The sequence below is a fragment of the Canis aureus genome, chromosome 32 (assembly GCF_053574225.1).
Source record: "Canis aureus isolate CA01 chromosome 32, VMU_Caureus_v.1.0, whole genome shotgun sequence".
NCBI classification, from domain to species: domain Eukaryota; kingdom Metazoa; phylum Chordata; class Mammalia; order Carnivora; family Canidae; genus Canis; species Canis aureus.
The window spans coordinates 28467228-28488692 of NC_135642.1; the positions used below are offsets into that span (position 1 = coordinate 28467228).

Genomic DNA, 21465 nt, shown 5'->3' on the forward strand with positions numbered 1-21465 from the left:
GACGCAGAACTTGAACCAAGATTTAAAATAAATGACCCAGAAAACAAACTGTTCATAGTATACTCAGCAATCAGATCATTCTGGATGAAAAAGACACTTAATGTTGGGAAACAGAATAAAGTTTAGAACAATAAACAAATTAATTTTGAGAGAATCCTGAAAGCCAACTTAAGAAATCTGGCTTATAGTCATTAATTGAAGACTTTAGAGCAATAAGATGACATGAAAAAGGAAGCATTTAAGGGAAGAGTCATCTTGTAGAAGTCCATAGGATAGCTTTAATGTTAAATGGAGTAGAAGCTGAGAAATCTATTCGGAACTGAACAATAAATCAGGACTACAGCAGTAGAAAAGGCACAAAAGGAATAGATTTACTAATTACACAAGTAAGGCAGAGTCTAACAAAGAATACTCCAAGATTTTGTATGTAAGTACCTCTAACCCACAGAAAGAAAAAAAATATGGGGTTTAAAGTCAGCCAGATCTGGCTCAAATTTATGCTGTGTAACTTTAAAGAAATTATCTAACTTTTCTGAGAGCCTTAGTTTCCTTAGATATAAAATAGTATTTATCTTATTTGGGTTTTGAGAGGATTCAATAAGAAAATGCATATAAAGCACTAAATAGATGTGATTTTTACCCTTCTCTCTTGGCTCCCTGTTCTTTATCCCTTAACAATTCTGTCTGAGAAATAATTAGTATAGTAGGTAATCTGTCCACAAACTATCATTTTAGAGTTGGTAAAACTGAGTTAGGGGCACCTGGGTGGCTCAATCAGTTAAGCATCCAACACTTGATTTCAGCTCAAGTCATGATTTCAGTCCTGAGATCAAGCCTAATTTTGGGCTTCACACTGGGCATGGAGCCTGCTTAAGATTCAGTCTCTGGGGCAGCCCCGGTGGCTCAGCGGTTTAGCGCCGCCTTCAGCCTAGGGTGTGATCCTGGAGACCCGGGATCGAGTCCCGCATCGGGCTCCCTGCATGGAGCCTGCTTCTCTTTCTGCCTGTGTCTCTGCCTCTCTCTCTCTCTCTCTCTCTCTGTGACTCTCATGAATAAATAAATAAAATCTTTAAAAATAAAAAAAAAAGATTCAGTCTCTGCCTCTCCCCCTCACCACCACCAATTCCCCCCCCACCCCCCACACAAATCCTGTGCTTTTGCTCTAAAACTAAATAAATAGGGGATCCCTGGGTGGCGCAGCAGTTTGGCGCCTGCCTTTGGCCCAGGGCGCGATCCTGGAGACCCGGGATCGAATCCCACGTCAGGCTCCCGGTACATGGAGCCTGCTTCTCCCTCTGCCTGTGTCTCTGCCCCTCTCTCTCTCTCTCTCTCTCTCTCTCTCTGCGTGACTATCATAAATAAATAAAAATTTAAAAAAAATAAAAAATAAAAAATAAAACTAAATAAATAAAATTTAAAAAACAAAAAACTAGGTTAATGAGAAATTAAATGTCTTAATGACATAAAACCAGCTACCTTCACTGTTGGCCCCATTAGACAAATATATCAACCCATAAAACACATGAAATTATGAACAAAGAATCTTCTTTAGGGGCACCTGAGTGGCACCATCAGTTGAGCATCCAACTCTTGGTTTCAGCTCAAGTCGTGATCTCAGGATCATAATATCAAGCCCTGAGTCCCACTCCATGCTCAATGCAGAGTCTGCTTGAGATTCTATCTCCCTCTCCCTGTTTTCTCTCACTAATATAAATAAATCTTTAAAAAAAGAAAAAGATATATCCTCTAATACAAAGAGGGCTCTATTCATAAATTTAAAAAGACTTAAGGTTGACTGTTTCCTTAATATAAAAAGGATAATGCATTTTAAAAGAAAACCTTTTTTTTTTTTTGCATATATACCAAATTCTAGTGCAGGCTGAATTTCCAAATGGGGGCTTTTCCATTAGAGAAGGAAAATTAATGGTATAAAATTTCTTCTTTTTAACTGAGATTAAATATAGGAAAACTTCAGACACATCAATAAATTTACTCACCTTCCATGAGCATGAAAATTTAGACGCAAAAACTGGTCCTCATGTGAAACTGCTCTTTTGGCACGCTGGTGTTTTTGGTGTAATGAATCCACATCATAAGATAATCCTTCATAATGTCTAATGTATTTATTTAAAGGATTTCCATACTGACCTATAAAAAATAAACAGTTTGAATTAGTATCATCCTGACTTTCCACTCCAGTTCTAATATGATTCCATGATTATTCAAATATCTATAAATATATATGAAAACAATTGTCTCACTAATGTATTTTAGTTTACATACAGTTTTTTTTTTTTTAACTTACCATAAAGGGAATTTCAACCACACATAAAAGTTTGAAATTTTAACCACAGGTTTATATTTGATGTCTTTTATCAGATTAAATTTTTCATGAATACTTTGTTGATAAAAACTACCAGGACTTTAAAAAAAAAACAAAAAAAAAACTACCAGGAACAGATGCTGCCTTTTGTCACCTTATCTTTCCACACCCAGTGAGTTAATTATATACATTTTTCCTTTTAGTTTAATATGATGAATTAAATTGACTGATTTTCTAACATTAAACCAACTATGCATTACTGAAATAAACCCCACTTGGTCACGTTGTATCATCTTTTACAGTCACAAGGGAAGTTGGTCTGTAGGTTTCCTTATTTGTACTACCTTTGCCAAGATTTGATATTAGAGTAAAAGAGAAGTTGGAAAAGAATACCTTTTTTTCAATTTTCTGGAAACACTTATATAGATTGGTATTAGTTCCTCCTTAAATGTTTGGTAGAATTCACCAGTAAAGCCATCCTGGCCAAGAGTTCTCTTTTTGAAATGAGATTTAGCTACAATTTCAGATAAAGTGCTAAGCAGGTTATCTACTTCTTGAATGAGGTTTGGTAAGAATTTCCCATTTCACCTAAATTGTTATAGAGGTAAAGTTATTCACAATACGCCCTTATTATATTTTCTTATATCTTTTGAATATAGATTCATTCCTGATATTGGTAATCTATAATTTGTCTCTTTCATTCTTGATCAGGGTGGCTAGAGATTTACTGATTTTATTGATCTTCTAAAAAAAAAAAAAAAAAAACTTTTGTTTTATTTTTCCCTTATTATTTTTTCTATTTGTTAATTTTCACTTTGAACTCATTATTTTCTTTTTTGACTTTGTTTGTTTCATAAGGTAATGCCACTGATTTAAGACTTTGTTTCTTCTCTAATTCAAATGTTTAGTGCTATAAATGTCTCCTTAATACAGCATTAGCAGCATCCCACAGATTTTGCTATGTTACCATTTTTGTTCTATTCAACATATTTTCTGATATCCTTTTTGATCCATGTCCTTTTAGAAGTCTGCTACTTTCCAAATACCAAGGATTTTTCAATTACCTCTGTTACTGAATTCTAATTTAATCCCACTATAGCCAGAAACGTTGCTTTTTTAAACTCAGAAACAATTATTTTATAATAGAATATGATCTAGCTTTGCAAATATTTCATGGGCAATTGAAAAGAATGTGTATTCTGCTATTAAGAGTGAATGTTCTAGAAACGTCAACTCTGCTCTTACTGCGTATTCTATAAATGACAACGAGGTCAGTACATCTGGGTGGCTCAGTTGGTTAAGGGTCTGCCTTCAGCTCAGGTCATGATCCTGGGGTCCTGGGATTGAGCCCTGCATTAGGCTCCCTGTTCAGCACAGGAACCTACTTCTCCCCTTCCCCTGATCATACTCTCATGTTCTCTCTCTCTCAAATAAACTAAATCTAAAATAAATAAATAAATAAATAAATAAATAAATAAATAAATCTCAAATGTTCATTAGAAAAACAGTGTCAACTAGGTCAAGGTGGTTGCTGGGGTTGTTTAAGTCTTTATATCCTTACTGATTTTCTATCTACCTGTTCTATTATTGAAAGAGGGCTAGTAAAATCTGTGATTTTTTCTATTTCTCCTTGCAGTTCTTTGCTTCAGTAATTTTTGAAGCTGTTATTACACACAAAGATGTTAATGACTATCATGCCTTTTGGGTTAATTCATCCTTTATCATTATCAAATGATATTCTTTATTCTTTGTAATATTCTATATCCTAAAATCTATTTTGATATTAATATGGCCATTACCCTCTATTTGGGGAGCTAGCATAGTGTGTCTTTTCCCATTCTTTTAACCCATTTGTGTCTTGATACTTGGCTTGTCCTAGGCAGGATGTAACTGGGTCTTTTTTTTTTTTTTTTTTTTTTTTAAGTAATCTCTACACCCAACATGGGGGTCAAACTCACCTGAGAGCAAGAGTCAAATGTTCTACCAAATGAGACAGCCAGGCACTCCTCCAGTCTTGCATTTCATCCACTCTGATAATCTCTGCCTTTTAATTGGGATATTTAGATCATTTACATTTAAAGTAGTTACTAATATGGTTAGGTTTAAGTCTATCAATGCTATTTATTTCTATTTGACTCATCTGTACTTTGGATTAATTTGGATTGTTCCCTTTTCCTTGTTTTGGATTAATTTTTTTTTAAAGATTTTATTTATTTGAGAGAGAATGAGCAGGGGGAAGGGCAGAGGGAGAGGGAGAAGCAGACTCCCTTCTCAGCAGGGCTCGATCCCAGGACCCCGGAGATCATGACCTGAGCCAAAGGCAAATGCTTAAATGAGCCACCTAGGCACCCCTGGACTTATCTTTTTTTTTTTTTTTTTTTTTTTTTTTTTTTTTTTTTTTTTTTTTTTTTTTTTTTTTTTTTTTTTTTTTTTTTTTTTTTTTTTTTATGATAGTCACAGAGAGAGAGAGGCAGAGACACAGGCAGAGGGAGAAGCAGGCTCCATGCACCGGGAGCACAACGTGGGATTCGATCCCGGGTCTCCAGGATCAAACCCTAGGCTGAAGGCGGCGCTAACTTATCCCAGCCTACCTTCAACTGTTAAACAATACTTCAGGTATAAGAAGCTAACATTAACATACTTCCATTCCTCTCCTGCTGGACTTTAGGTTATAGACATTATATATTTCACTTATACATATCCTTTAAACCTCACAATATATTGTTACTGTTTTGGCTAAAACAGAATTATCTTTTAACGATGTTTAAACAACAAGAAAAAAATCTTCCCTAATTAACATTTCCAGGGTTCTTTATTTCTTTGTATGAATCCATATTTCCATTTGGTATCATTTTCTTTCTAGATGACTTCCTCTAACATTTCTTCTACTGGTAAAAAAAAAAAAAAAAAACCCTTCCAGCTTTTGTATGTCTGAAAGTCTTTATTTTGTCTTCATTTTTGAAAGATACTTTCACTGGGCATTCCAGGCTGTCAGGTTTGTATTTTTTTCTTTAAATACGTTTAAAATGTTGCTCCACCATCTTTTCACTTGTATTCCTTCTGAAAAGAAATCTGTCACCCTTATCTGTGCTCCTCTGAATATAATGTATCTTTTCCCTCCCTGGTTTGCTTTTAAGATTTTCCTCTTTATCACTGGCTTTGAGCAATTTGATTTCAAAGTGCTTCTTCATATTTCTTGAGCTTTATTTCAGTGAACTTCTTGGATCTGTGGGTGGACAGTTTTTCAACCACTATTTCTTCAATTTTTTTTTTTTTTTTTTTTAAGCTCTCTCCACCTTTCCCCAGAAGGACTCAAATTATACCAGGTCACTCAAACTTTTCCCACAGTCAACTAGTGGTTTTTCACAGTCACTGAAAATCCTTTTTTCTTGGAGCAGCTGGGTGGCTCAGTCAGTTAAGCATCTGCCTTCCACTCAGGTCATGATCTCAAGGTCCTGGGATCAAGCCATGCATCTGGCTCCCTGCACAGCAGGGAGTCTGCTGCTCCCTCTGCTCCTCCCCCTGCTCATGCTCTTTCTTTCTCATATAAGTAAATAATCTTTTTTAAAAATTCTTTTTTCTCTTTTCATTTTGCTTCTACTGCTGTATCTCCTAGTTCACTAATATTCTGCAATATCTAATCTGTTGTTAATGCCATCTACTGTATTTTCCACTGAAAACAGTATAGTTTTCATCTCTACAAGTTAGATTTGTGTTTTATATTTTCTACGTCTATACTTAACTTTTTAAATATATGAAATATGATTATAATACTAATAATGTTCTTGTCTGTTAATTCTACAACTTGTGTCACTTCTAGGTTGATTCCAATTAATTGCTTATTCCTCTCATTATGGATTGCTGTTTTCCTGCTTCAATGCATGCTATAATATAATCTTTCACCAAATGGATGCCAAACATGACAAATTTCACTTTGTTGGGTGCTAAGCTTTTTTGTATTTTTATAGATATTCTTGGGCTTTGTTACAGGAGAAAGTATGGTTATTTGGAAATAGTTTGATCTTTCTGGGTCTTGCATTTATGATTTGTTAGGCAGATCTGGAGCAATACTCGGTGTAGGGCTAATTATTCCTCACTACTGAAACAAGACCTATCTGACTAGTCTACCCCACTGCTCCACAAATTATGAATTTTTTTCAGTCTAGCCAGTGAGAACAGGCACTATTTTTTGCTCTCTGTGAACATGGGGCACTGTTTCTTTCTCTGGCCTCAGATAGATTCTTCACATGTATGCACTGATCAACTGTCAAACAGTAGGGGAATCCTTTACAGATGCCAGAGATTCTGTCTCTATGCAGCACTCTTCATTCTGATATTCTGTCTGTGAACTCTAGTTGCTTTAGTTCCCCTTAACTCTCAGTTTCATGTTCTCAACCTAGAGAGTTAGTTGGCCTATATCTAGATTCCCTCCCATATCATCATTGTAGACAGGAATTTTCTCAAGATAGAAAGCTGAAGCAATCATAGGTCTTGCCTCATTTGTTTCTCCCTCTCAGGGATCACTGTCCTTTACCACCTGGTGACTAGTGTCTTAAAAACTGTGGTTTCTCTGTTTTTTCCTAGTTTCCTTAGTTTTGTTTTGTTTTTGTTTTTTTTTCAAACAAGGGGGAAAATCTGGTCCTGGTTTCTCCATCTTCACCGTGAGAAGAAGTCAAAACTAGTGATTACCTCAGAAATCAAAATTTCTTCCTAAAGAAAACTGTCCTGGGCAGTCCCAGTGGCTCAGCAGTTTAGCGTTGCCTTCAGCCCAGAGGGTGATCCTGGAGACCTGGGATCGAGTCCCATCAGGCTCCCTGCATGGAGCCTGCTTCTCCCTCTGCTTGTGTCTCTGCCTTTCTCTGTGTGTCTCTCATGAATAAATAAATAAAATCTTTAAAAAAAAAAAAGAAAGAAAGAAAGAAAGAAAGAAAGAAAGAAAGAAAGAAAGAAAGAAAGAAAGAAAGAAAACTGTCCTCTTTTATAAAACAAAACACCTTTTTTTTTTTTTTTTTTTAAAGAAACCATAGGGGCGGCGCCTGGGTGGTTCAGTCAGTTGGGTGTCTGCCTTTGGCTTGGGTCATGATCTCAAGGTCTTGGATCAAGCCCCACATTGGGCTGCCTGCTCAGCAGGGAGTCTGCTTCTTCCTCTGCCTCTTACCCCCTCTCATGCTCCCAGGCACATGCTCTTTCTCTCTTTCAATTAAAAACAAAAAAAGAAAAGAAAAGAAACTATAATGGTTTGTCTAATGTATTGCATGAAGCCTAAGTGTCCATCACTAAATTTTCTGTATATACAAATCATTGTACAGTTAAGGACACAAATTCTTACATCAAATCATCTGTTTTAAGTTCTGAAAACTGCACAAGATAGATATATTCAACACTACTGAACTGTACATTTAGAAATAGTTAAGGTTATACATTTTATGGTAAGCATTTTTTTTTTACCAGAATAAAAAATTATCTGGTTTAAATCCCATTACCTTCATTTATTAGTTTTTTTCCCTGACCAAATGGAAAACTCAGCTTCAGGGCCCCATCTTTAAAACTGGAGAGAAGCAGAATATCTCTCTCTTAAGGCTGTTTGGATTATGATTTAAGCCATGTGTAGTTATTAGCAAAGTGCCTACAATACCATAAAGGCTTAGTAAATTATTCATCATCATCATCATCATCATCTCCATCTCTTCCTCCTCCCACACTTGCCTTTGAGACCTACATATACAAATTAAGGCCATAAATTGAGGAATAAACACAGAACTGGGTTTTCATTTTGATACTTCCTAGCCATGACTAACTAGATGAGCTGGGTAATTATTTAACTTTTTTAAAATTTCAGGGCTCTTATTTATAAAAGAGACAAGGGCTATCTTAAATGCAGATAAACTGCTTAGCACAAATCCCAGCATTAAAAGATCATTTAATTTAAACTATTACTGAGTCACTTCACTGTACTCTTGAATGCACTGCTCTCAAGAGAGATGACAAGAATGGAGTCCAAAACTAGAATACAAAGTTATCTTTGCAACTAACAAAGACAATAGAGTGAAGCCAGGGTATAAGAGATGATAAAGTCTGCTAGTATGAAACTTTTAAAAATCAAGACTAAATAATGGAATCAAATATACTATACATTATCCATATTCTTTAAAAGTATTTTTAGTCTATACTGGGGTTTAAAATATACTCCACACAAGAGAAAATATCAAAAAGAAATTAAAAATGAATAAGTTGTAGTATAAGAACTTTGGGGTAGTTTATTTTATTTTGAGAATCAATCTAGAATTTCCATTGGATTACTGAATTGTACTTAAGTGGACTGAGTAACCACAGCATGAACTTGGCTTTGCAAAGTTACTGCTTCCACTACTTTTTCAGCACCAAAAAAGTCAACTTTTTAAGTCACAGTTCAGATTAAGTGTTCTGCCATTTCTGATAACTTAAAACAATAAATACTGCTGTTCTGGTGACATGTGATAAAAGCTCAATTATTTGCATGGATGGAACACTACTGGGAGAGTTATTAAATAGTCATGTTTTCTCTGTCCCCCACACAAAGGAATTTTCTAAGGAAAGATAATGTTTACTTTCCACTGGCAAAGGATCTGAGTGATCTTCTGAATCTTTATAATTGAGGTAAAACATGATTCACAGATTTTAACTGGTAAAGTTAAAAATGCTACCCAGAAACATGTAGTTATCAAGTCCATGTCATTATCATTTTCTACATAAGACTTATGTTTCTATGTTAATTATGCCTAAATATCAGTATTTATGAAAGGATCTCAGTAACATAAAAAAAATCATTAAAGTTAAGATAATGTATTAAAACTGGATTATGTAATTTATATCCCCTAATACTTGATAAAACAAAGGGGGAATCCATAAGAAAACAACTTAAAAAAGCAGTCCATCCTCACATATTAAAAAAACAATAAAAAATTCCTCAAGAACTGAAACCAAGTAAGAAAAAGATATAGCCAGTGTGTGTTGGATTAAGCTAAGCTAATACAGGTTCACGAGCAGAAGAGCTCTTTCCAATTCTGCATTCATTGACATTATGTTGGTAGCCTGAAATCAGCCAGGGGTGGGAGTGGAGGGGGCCAGTAATTTAAACCACTGAAGTTAGAAAAGGCTAAAATCAGAGGGTTTTTTCTTGTTTTCAAGAGAGTCAGTGCACTAATACAACACTGGGCATAACTAATTGTATAATCTCTCAAACAGGTAGCCAAGGAAATAAACAGAATATTCGAATGAGAAAGTGGAAAAGTATAACACATTGGACTCCTGATGCTGTCCCTAATGCTCGGAAGTCCTACAATTCACTTATTTTTAAAACTCAAAGGAGAACAGAGCTCTGGAATTCTCAAAAAGGTTGAATATGGTCATGACTCCATGACTGGGCAAAAGTAAAACACAAAATAGTCAGCCCCTGAAACTTTGGCTCAGAAAAAAGGGGGAAAAAACTATCCACATTATATCACAGCAAAAAAACAACAACAGGGCAGAGAAAAGCCACACAACCATAAACATTGTCCAAATATGCTAGAGCAAAAACAACTAAAGAAGCAAAACAAAACAAAAAAGCAAAATAGAAAATAATCCAATTAAGAAGAAAATTAAAAAACATTTGAAAACAATCCTGGACAAACTGGAATCACTTTTAGATAATATTAGGATCTTGTTAATTTTCTTCATACGACAGCTTCATACAATAGCATTGTAGCTATATAATAGAATATTCTGAACTTTTAAAGTTATATTTTCAAGTATTCAGGAGTAAATTGACATGCATAATTTTCATTGAAGGGATTCCAGGCAGGACAATAAGAAAAAGGATGTAAATTGTTACATCAGTTTCCACTTCTGGCTATAATGGAGAAAAAAGGACTGAATTTAATCTACAACTACCATAAGCAATTAGAAAACTGTACAAAATACATAATAAGATAAGCAAATGAGGTGAAATCTACAACCAGCCCAATTCACTAACTACAAGTAGATTCCAGACCAATGTGCAGGCTGGAAGAACCCAAAAAGCTTGAGGGTCTCAGGAATTGAGGAGCCAGATACCCACATTCAGGGAGGTCAGGCATTCAGAATTCGTGGGTCAGCCAAGAAAAAGCTGAACAGAGAGGGCACTCTGAGACGTAAAAAGCAGTCCACTTAAGGGTTTTGCTGAGTACGAGTCTGAACATAGGGGAAAATAAACTATCTCAGGCCAGAAAAACTAACCACACACACAAAAAAGTCAGCAGAACAATCTTCAAAGCCAATTAACAGCTGAGAAGTGTTCATATTCCTACCATGCAGGAAAGAAAGACCTGTAATCTATGGAGCATTGGGTATAGCCCTCAGAAAAACATCACCTTATTCACGGGGTAAAATTAGCCATACATTAAAGCTGTTGTGGACCTTACCCTAACAAATTTTATACATTTTCCAAAGGATTAAACAGACTCCAAGTAGTTTAACCATACACCAAAATAGTCAGACAAGATCTAAAGGACAAAACCAAACATGTGAAAGAGTAATAATCAAATGATCTACATCCAATCAAAAATTATCATGCATGTAAAAAAAAAATCAGGAAAATATATTTTTCTGCATAACTGGAGGAAAAATCAGACTTCAGAAACAGAAATTACAGAGATTCTGGAATTAGCATACAAACAGGTTAAAACAGCTATTATAAATATGTTCCATACATTAAGGTACATACAAGAAAACAAACATGAGGAGGGAAACGGGATTTAATTATAAATCTACAGAACCAAGAAACTCAACAAACCTTAAACGGAATTAAATATAAAAGAAAACCACACAGAGGCAAATCATAGGCTAATGGCTGAAAACTAGGGACAAAAAGAGCAAACAACTAGAAAAAGACACATTTTATACAGAGGAAAAAAGTTACAAATGACAGCATAATTCTACTAAGCCAGAAGATAATGCAGCTACATCTTTAAAGTACTTTAAGGGATAAAAAATTCTCAACCTAAGATTCTATACCCAGTTAAAGTATCTTTCACAAATGAAGATAAAAGGGAGAAAAAGGTGAAATGAACCCTTTATCAGACATTGAAACTGACAAAATCATCACTAGAAGACCTGCAAATACAAGAAATGTTAAAGGAAGCTTTACAGGCAGAAGGAATGATACCAGATGGAAATCTGTACTGACAAAAAAAATAGTGCCAAGAAATAATGAATATATGAGAATTTTTTTTCTTTTTTAATCCTTTTAAAAGACTTTAAAAAAAAAACCACACTGTGACATTTATGACACACATAGAATTAAAATGTATGACAATAACATCACAATGGAGAAGAGAAATAGAATTGTGTATTATTTGAAGGTACACAAGTATACGTTATTGATACATATTTGTACACCCTTGGAACAACCTCTAAAAACATAGCAAACAGATGTAACACATAAGCCAAGAGTCTTTTAAATAAATTAATCCCAAAGAACCCAGGAAAAGTCAGGGACGGGGGCGGGGGGAGTAACAGAAAACAAATATTATGATGGCTGTTTTAAAATCAATCATATCAATAAATACATTAAAAGTAAGTGATCTAGGGGTGACTGGGTGGCTCAATTTGTTAAGTGACTGCCTTCAGTTCAGTTCATGATCCCAGAGTCCTGGGACTGAGCCCCGTGTCAGGCTCCCTGCTCAGCAAGATGTCTGCTTCTCTCTCCCCACTCCTCCACCTTGTGCTCTCTCATGTGCTCAAATAAATAAATAAATAACATCTTTAAAAAAAAAAGTAAATGATCTAAACATAACACAGAAATGAGTGACAGTCGTTATTTTCATAAAAAGGAAAAGGCAAAAATACAGGCTACACAAAAGACATTTTAAATAAAAAAGTAAAGATGAGTTAGAGTAAAAAGGGTGAGGAAAGTTATACCATACAAACAGTCCAAAGAAAGATGGAGTAGCTATGGTATTATCAAAGTAAATTTCAAAACAAAAAATTATGAGGGGTAAAGAAAAACATTTCCCAATTCATCAAAAGGACCTAAATATCCTAAAATGTGTATCACTAACAGAGCTTCAAAGCACATGAAGAAAAAGTTGACAGAACTGAATTATAATTATAGATAAAAATCATAACAGTCCTCACTGAACAAGTAGACAAAAAATAAAAACACAGAAAACTTGAACACTATCAAACAACTTGATCCAATTAACATTCACAAAACATTCCAATCAACAACAGGATATTCAAGGACACATGGAATATTCGCCAAGACAGACCTTAATCCTAGGCCATAAAGCATGTTTCTATAAATTTAAAAAGGCTGAAATCATGTAGTATGTTTTCTGACTATAGTGCAATTAAAACAGTAACAGATGTGTGGTAAAATCCCTAAATATCAGGAACTTAGCACGCTTCTATTAGCCCACAGGTCAAAATAGAAATCAAAAGGGATATCACAAAGTATTTCCAATGGACTACAAAGAGCACAAGGGAACTTTATAGGTTGATATATGTTCTAATATTATGGTAGTGGTTATATGGCTACATATATTTCTTAAAATCATTGAAATCTACTTTATGGAAATAATACCTCAACAAAGCTAATCAAAAATTTTTACAGAAAAGTGTTGAATCAATCTGGTAGACATATGGCTATCTGGCCCTTCTTTTACCTTTCCCTAAGTTACACAATTTTGCTAAAACAAAAGTCCAGAATCAAAAAAAAAAAAAAAAACTCAAATATTACAACGTCTTCTTTTTTTTTTTTTAAGATTGTATTTATTTTTTTGACAAAGAGAGAGAGGGAGGGAGAGCACAAGTAGGTGGAGCAGCATGCAGAGAAAGAGGGAGAAGGAAACTCCACTGAGCAGGGAGCCCCATGCAGGGCTCCATCCCAGAACCCTGGGATCATGACCTAAGCCAAAGGCAGATGCTTAACTGACTGAGCCACCCATGTGCCCCACAATTTGTCCTCTTTAAGGAAAATTAATGAACTCAACATTCCACTCACCTCCAAGAAACTACTAAGCAACATGTAATGACTCATTATTCATAAATATATTTTTGTTTGTTTTAAGGTTTTATTTGAGAAAGAGAGAGCATACAAGAAAGCACAAGTGGTGGAGAGGGAGAAGCAGGCTGCCCATCAAGCAGGAAGGCTGATGCAGAGCTCAATCCCAGGATCATGACCTAAGCCTAAGGCAGCCATTTAACCCATTGAGCCACCCAGATGCCCCATAAATAACCATACTTTTGCTAATAAGACATATATGTAGTAAGAAATGGAGAAAACAAAAAAATTAAATGCAACTAATGATCACAGGTACCAAAAGAACATCAGGGGAAACCAAACATCAAGGGAAAATATCAGTTAAGAAACTAGAAACTAGGGATGCCTGGGTGGCTCAGCGGTTGAGCATCTGACTTCCGCTCCGGGCCTGACTGAGTCCCAGGATCGGGTCCCCTATTGGGCTTCCTGCAGGGAGCATGCTTATCCCTCTGCCTGTGTCTCTGCCTTTCTCTGTGTGTGTGTCTCTCATAAATAAAACAAAATTAAATTAAATTAAATTAATTAAATTAAAATAAAAGTAGAAACTATCATTTTCAAGGACTTTGTAGTGGTACTGAAGTTCCAATTCAACATTAAGCTAAAAAGCTAAAAGAAAAACTGGGAGCCTACTACTCCCATGGATTCAAATAACGAGTTCATTCATTAACTAATACCACAGAGACTGGAAATTTGTGTTTGTGGATGTTTCAGTCTTGACACAGAACCTTGCTATTCAAATTGTGTTTTGGGGACTGGCTGCATGGGTATCTCCTGGGGAATTGTTAGCAATGCAAAATCCTGGTCTCTCCTTTGGAATCCCCCAAGCAAATCAGGATGTAACAAGACCTATATGATTTCCAGTGATCTGTATGCACATCCAACTTTCAGAAATCTGTAACTTTTCTGTATACAGAAATTCCCTGACTTCTACCTGCAGCTGTACCTTTCTTGTTCTACCTGCTGGCTTCAATCTAAGCATTTAATAGTATATTAATAGGGCTATCATTCAAGCAAGAAACGCCTTACCTGATATCACAGGTAATGTACTGATGAGAAAAAGTGTCAAAAAATGTAAAACAGAGGTAAGTATATTAACCCAAAAGCCAATTCCAGCTGACCACCTGTTTTTGCAACACAGCTATATGCTCATTCGTTTATGTATTTTCTATCACTGCTTTCATACTCCAACAGCAGAGTTGAATAAGCAGAGCATCACAAAACAGGTATGAATCTGTAGAAAGTCACTTTAGCACTTATTGACTAGTTTTAAACCATCTTTTCTTCCCCTACAACTCGAGTTCTAACAGGAGATCCATGTGCCTCGGCAGGGGATTCTTGAGCCCCTTGATTTTGCATGCAAAATTCTAAGAACATTATTCTCTCTCTTTTTCTTTAAGCTGGTACTTTGTTGATTCTGCTTTTCTTATTTAATTTTTTATTCATCTATTTGTGTTTCTATCTCTTTTTAAAAACTTAATACAGTAACCAGGATTAACAAACCATGTAACAGTAGAGCATTTTTACTTTGCTCCTGATTTTTACAAGAGTATCTTTAGTTTTTATCATATTCATAATATGATGCTAAGGTTGTTTTTTCCCATTCCTATTTTAGAAATCTAGTATTTTAAAATTCACATGAAAATCTGGCTAAAAGACATTTGTTTAAAAAAAAAAAAAGCTTCACATGTCACAGCTTTAAACAGAAAAGTTAAAAATCCAAAACTACATATGCTTATTTTTAAAATATATTCTAATTGCCTTAAGTCTACACTGATAGCTTCCTTTGTACAAAAAAATATCTCAATTAGATAAACTTAAATATTTAATTAAATAATGTTCAAAACTGGATCTAATCGGGACGCCTGAGTGGCTCAGCGGTTGAGAGTCTGCCTTCGGCTAGGGTATGATCCTGGAGCCCCAGGATTGAGTCCCACATGGTGCTCCCTGCATGGAGCCTGCTTCTCCCTCTGCCTTTATCTCTGCCTCTCTCTGTGTGTCTCTCATGAATAAACAAATAAAACCTTTTTTAAAAAATTATTTTAAAAAAACTGGATCTAATAATAAGTAAAATTTATTGAGCGCTTCCAATCTGCCAGGCTCTGTAGTATTCTACATTTTTTTTCATTTAATCCACCCAAAAGACCTATACAGTAAGAACTATCAGCCCATTTTAAAGAAAACCGAGGTTTGAGAGATATGTAACAAACCCAGAATCACACAGCAAATAGGAAGCAGTGCCAAGAAGAGAATTCTCATTTCAATAACTTCATGATTCTATCATCCTCATCATAAACAAGGCAAACCACCATTCACATTTCTGATGTAACTATAAAAAACTGAAGAGAAGGGCTAGTGGCTGGCTCAGTCACAGAGCATATGACTCTTGATCTCAAGAGTTGTGGGTTCAAGCCTCATGTTGGGTGCAGAGATTATCTAGAAATAAAATCTTCCAAGAAAAAACAATGAAGAGAAAAATATATAAAAACACAGCACACGGCAGCAACCTTTCAAAACCTAAATTGATATCTATCTCTAAGATGTGGAAAATCATATAATAAAATACCAAATAAGAACATACCTTTTAAAGACTCAAAAAATATATACGTATACCCTTGATTTCCACAGCTAGTGAATGAAATTGGCACAGTTTACTCCACAGGAGCCCATGCCAATCTCCAACCCTCTGCACTACTTAGCTCAGTTAGGTATCACAAAATTGCCTGTTCCCACATAGAGTCTGGACCTACTCAACTGAGATTTGTTCCTGTACTTTAGCTACTAGTCAAAAGCTCAAAAAGCAGGGGCAGATTGCAGCTCTATCACCAAATCACACTGACGCAGTTAAGTATTCACCCACCTCAACTCTATCTTTTTCTTGTTTTTAAAGATTTATTTACGAGAGACACAGATTGAGAGAGAGGCAGAGATACAGGCAGAGAGAGAAGTAGGCTCCATGCAGGGAGCCCGATGTGGGACTCGATAGCAGGACTCTAGGATCATGCCCTGGGCTGAAGGCAGATGCTCAACCGCTGAGCCACTCAGGCATCCCTCCTCAACTCTATCTTAACAGAGCTTGGCCTCTGCCCTACTCACCTTTATACTGATCTCCCCTTGTCGCAGATCTTCCGGATTCCTTTCTTCTAAACTACCTATTTGTCTACTCAATTCCTAATCTTGAATAACGTGGGGATTAGGAGCACCAATACACACACACACACACCTGTGCGTAAGTGCTGAAAATACACATAGAACTTTTGAATCCCCAAAAGCTTAACTATTAACAGCCTGTGGCTGACTGGAAGTTTTACCAATAACATAGTCAATTAACACATATTTTGTATGTTACATGTTTTATACACTGTATTCTTACAATAAAATAAACTAAAGGAAAGCAAATGTTACTAAGAAAATCATAAGGAAGAAAAAATACATCTACAGTATCGTATTGCATTTATCAAATAAAATCTGCACATAAGTAAACTTGTGCCATCCTAACTCACACTGTTGCAGAGTCAACTGTACTCTATTCCTGATCCGTGTTACTTGCTGGACTGTCCCACATTACATCAGTACATAAATATATATGCCCTAGTACTAACTATATCATTGCTTCTGTAATATCAAGCTTGAACCAAGAGAAATTATGAATCAGGCAAAATAACACCAGACATAAAGAGGAATCCAAGATTTTGTGTTCTTTGCAAATCAACATGTAAATCCTACATAAGAAACGACCTAGAACCTATAAATTTTTCCATAAATACTAAAGTATTCTCCATTATGATCCTATTCAATTCCCATACTTCCCATACAATAACCTCTTACTTGAAGTAATATCTATTACTTGACATTAATGCAGAAAGCCTCTCTACTTTTATCTTCTTCAAGACTATGCAGGTATCCCCAAAAGCCAGCAATGTATACCACAGTTAGCCCAAAAGCATCACGTGAAAAACACCAACATTGCTCTGCCTCTCCAATGCCACTTTTCTACCAGAGAAAACTAAGGGGAAATCTGTTAAAATGTTGGGGCGCCTGGCTGGCTCAATCGGTACAGCGTGCAACTCTTGATCTCAGGGTTTGAAGTTCAAGCTCCATGTTGAGGGTAGAGATTACTTAAAACAATAAACTCTAAAAAAAAAAAAAAAAACTGTCTGAGAGATGCACCCTATTGACAAAACTTCAGCAAGCAAACATGTCTGCTCCGTTCAGAACCCAGGTTTCCAATTAGGCTTCTGATTAGGAGCCTAGTTCAGAAGACTAGTTTACATGCCTGTGTCCTAGCTGCAGATGAAGAGACTGGGAATCTGAATTAGGAAGATGGAATGCCTAAGACTAAAAATCAATGCCAAACATAGCAAGGTTCAAAAGGTTCTAGACAACCAAAAACTATGACAAATAACTGGCCTCTTTGCTTCCACTCTTGCCCCTACTATGCAGTCTATTTTTCACACAGGAGACAGAGTGATGGTTCAAGTAAAGTCATGCTATGTCTGTCCTCTGCTCAAATACTTCCAAATGTTTCCCAACTGCTCAGAGTCCTAACCATGACTTACAAGGCTGAACATGAGCCTTATAAAGGACTGCATTTCCCTACTCGACTCCCGTAACTATCTCACCACTCTCCCCTTATTCTATGTACCACATTAGTCTCCTTATTGTCCCTCTGACTAGAGGATCTCCCAAAGCAGGACTGAACACCACACTTTATTCAGGTATCTACTCAACTTCTTCAGAAGCTTTCTTTGGTCACACCCTATCTAAAAGCATATGTCCCAGTCATTCTCATTCTAATATCCTGCTTTAGGGGTGCCTGGCTGGTTCGTCAAAAGAACATGCAACTCTTGATCTTGGAGTTGTGAGTTCAAGTCCCATGCTGGGCATAGAGATTATTTAAATAAATAAAACTTTAAAAAATAATAAAATTCTGCTTTCTTCTTATTATTTCCTGTTGACATATATCCCTCCACCAAAAGAATATAAATTCCATGAAAATAAGGACTTTATTTTGTTCAGTGATGTATCCTCAGTGCGTAGAACAGAGTGACACAGAAAATGGGTACTCAATAAATATTTAAGAATGAATGAATCCCAAAGGGGTGTATCACTCTTATGTTTATAGCAACATTATTAACAACAGTCAAACTATAGAGAGAACCCATGTCCATCAACTGATGAATAAAGATGTGTATATACAATGGAATATTATTCGGCCATCAAAAAGAATTAAATGTTGCCATTTGCAATGACATGGACAGAGCTAGTGTTTTATGCTAAATGAAGTAAGTCAGAGAAAGACAAATACCATATGATATCATTCATATGTGAAATTTAAGAAAGAAAAGAGATGAACATATAGAAAGTGGGGAGGGGAAAGGAGAGAGGGAAACAAACAAAAAGTGATTCCTAACTATAAAGAACTGAGGGATGAAGGAGAGATGTGAGTGGGGGATGGGCTAAATGGGTGATGGGTATTAAGGAGCACACATGTTCTGATGAGCACTCTGCGTTACAAGTAAATGATGAATCACTTAAGTCTACCAGAAACCGATACTGCACTATATGTTAAAATTTTTTTTTAAAAATTAATGAATCCACTCAATGTTTCATGGAAATTTCTATTTTCATTCATATTTATGAAGAAAGGAGTCTATATCTTGCTGATAAAAGCAGTACAAATCAATCATCAGAAAATATGTGGTCTAACGATACTTACCAAGAAGAAGTACCAGAATTTCTACCAAGCCCAGCATTTGCAAAATGCAATTTGTTAAAATAAAATTATTACAGGTTTATTCAGCAGGTAATTTTTTTCAAAATCTTCTACTGATGCTACAACTGCATTTTAGTTGCATGTCTCTGTAATTATATATGCAGTTTTTATCACCATTTTGCATGACTTTCTGGACAATTATAACTCTCATAGTCCCGTTGCAACTAAGTTTTCAATAACCATGGCAGGTCAACATATCTAACTTTATGTTCTAACAGTTTAGCAAGCAGTTTCTTTATTTATAAGTAGAACTAAACTTCATGAGTTAGAATCCCAGCTTTACCACTTACTTAATTTAGGGATCTTGGAAAAGCTACTTAATCTCTGTGCCACAGTTTCTTCCCCATCTGTAAATCAGGTGAAATAGCAGTCTCTGAACCTAAAATGTTTTTACATGGATTAAAACAACTACATAGAGAAGCCTGGGTGCCTCAGTGGTTGAGCATCTGCCTTCTGCCCAGGGCGTGATCCCGGAGTCCTGGGATCGAGTCCCACGTCAGGCTCCCTGCAGATAGCCTGCTTCTCCCTCTGCCTATGTCTCTGCCTATGTCTAAGATAAATAAAATCTTAAAGATTTTATTTATTTATTCAAGAGAGGCACAGAGAGAGAGAGAGAGAGAGAGAGGCAGAGACACAGGCAGAGGGAGAAGCAGGCTCCGTGCAGGGAACCCGACGTGGGACTCGATCCCAGGACTCCAGGATCACGCCCTGGGCCAAAGGCAGATGCTCAACCGCTGACACAACCAGGCATCCCAAATAAAATCTTTAAAATATATATATATATAAGGCTTAGAATAGTGTACAGTATATAGTAAGTAAAAATTCAGTAAATTATGGCTAAATTATCTAATTTAACTGTTATAACAACTGTACAGAACAAGTATAATTAATCTTAAAATGAGGCACAGAGAGGTTAAGTGATCCACCTAAGACTACAAAACTTCCCTAGCTCTAACATTCTATGAATCTAAATTTATTCCAAAATGAAAATGGGTTTTTAAAAGTTTCATCTTGGGGTGACTGCCTGGGTGGCTCAGTTGGTTAGGCTGCCTTTTGACTCTTGGTTTTGGCTCAGGTCATGATCTCAGGGGTCACGGGATCAGGCCCTGGAGTGGGATTCCACACAAAGCAGAGAGTATGCTTGAAGATTTTCTTCCTCTGCTTCTCCACCTATTCGTGCACATGTGCACTCTCTTTCTCAAAAAAAAAAAATAAATAAATCTTAAAAGTTTCTTCTTAACATAAAGTTAATAAGTTAACAATAAAGTTTATAAGTTTTATTAAGTATAATTAGATAAGCATGAAGACACTCTACATTTCCCCTTGGAGTCTAATCTGGAGCAGGGAATGACAACTGATCAATGATTTAAAAATAACACTTTTCAGGGGCACCTAGCTGGCTCAGTCTGTGGAGCAAGTGACTCTTGATCTCAGGGTTGTGAGTCTGAGTCCCACGCTAGGTGTAAAGATTACTTAAAAATAATCTTAAAATCTTTTTAAAAAATAACATTTTAAAAAACAGGAATACATACTAGTTGGTTTTTACAGAAAAAATTCTAACTCATTCAACCTAGTTTTTTAATTAACAGAACGTTAAAAAATACTCAGTAAGCAAAACCAATACACTAACAAAAATGGTAGTTTCATTCCTCTTTATTCTTTTTTCATTCTTCTTTAAAGTCAATTTAGGTAAAAAGACTAATTAGGAACTTTCAAAGCTTTTTTCTAGATGTACTTAGAAACTTAGGATTCTTACATAATTCTCTATTTTTTTAAAGTTTTTTTTTTAATTTATTTATTCATGATAGACGGGGGAACGGGGGGGGGGGGGGGGGCAGAGACACAGGCAGAGGGAGAAGCAGGCTCCATCCCGGGAGCCCGACAGGGGACCCAATCCCAGGACTCCAGGATCACGCCCTGGGCCAAAGGCAGGCACTGAACCACTGAGCCACCCAGGGACCCCCATGATTCTTACATAATTCTTAAAAAATAAACCCATTTAGTTCAATATTCATTTACCTATTCACTTGACACGTATATAATGGGCGCTTACTAATATCCTAGACAGTGTTTCAGGTGCTGGGAATACAGCAGTGGACAAAACAGTTACTGACCTCATGAAGCTTTACTTTAGAGAAGGATGATGGACAATAAAATAAGTAAATAATTTTAGATGGCTCTAAGAGTGTTATCATCAGGTTAGCAAATAGAATGCCAAGGAAAGGGTTGGTCTTTTTACATGAAGTAATTGGAAGACCTCACTAACATCTGAGCAAAGACTTAAAAGAAAGCTAAGTACAACAACGTAAGTGTACAGTAGTCCTTCTC

The 21465-nt window shown here is 35.9% G+C and overlaps 1 protein-coding gene across 1 annotated transcript in view; it reads right to left on the reverse strand.

The window, feature by feature from the left end:
* ADAM10 (ADAM metallopeptidase domain 10) overlaps nucleotides 1-21465 on the reverse strand; it is a 127475-nt gene that overhangs the window by 90732 nt on the left and 15278 nt on the right. The window contains exon 2 of the mRNA XM_077881256.1: nucleotides 1998-2148. Within this exon, the coding sequence (XP_077737382.1) occupies nucleotides 1998-2148 (151 nt within the window). The remainder of the gene's footprint in view (nucleotides 1-1997; nucleotides 2149-21465) is intronic.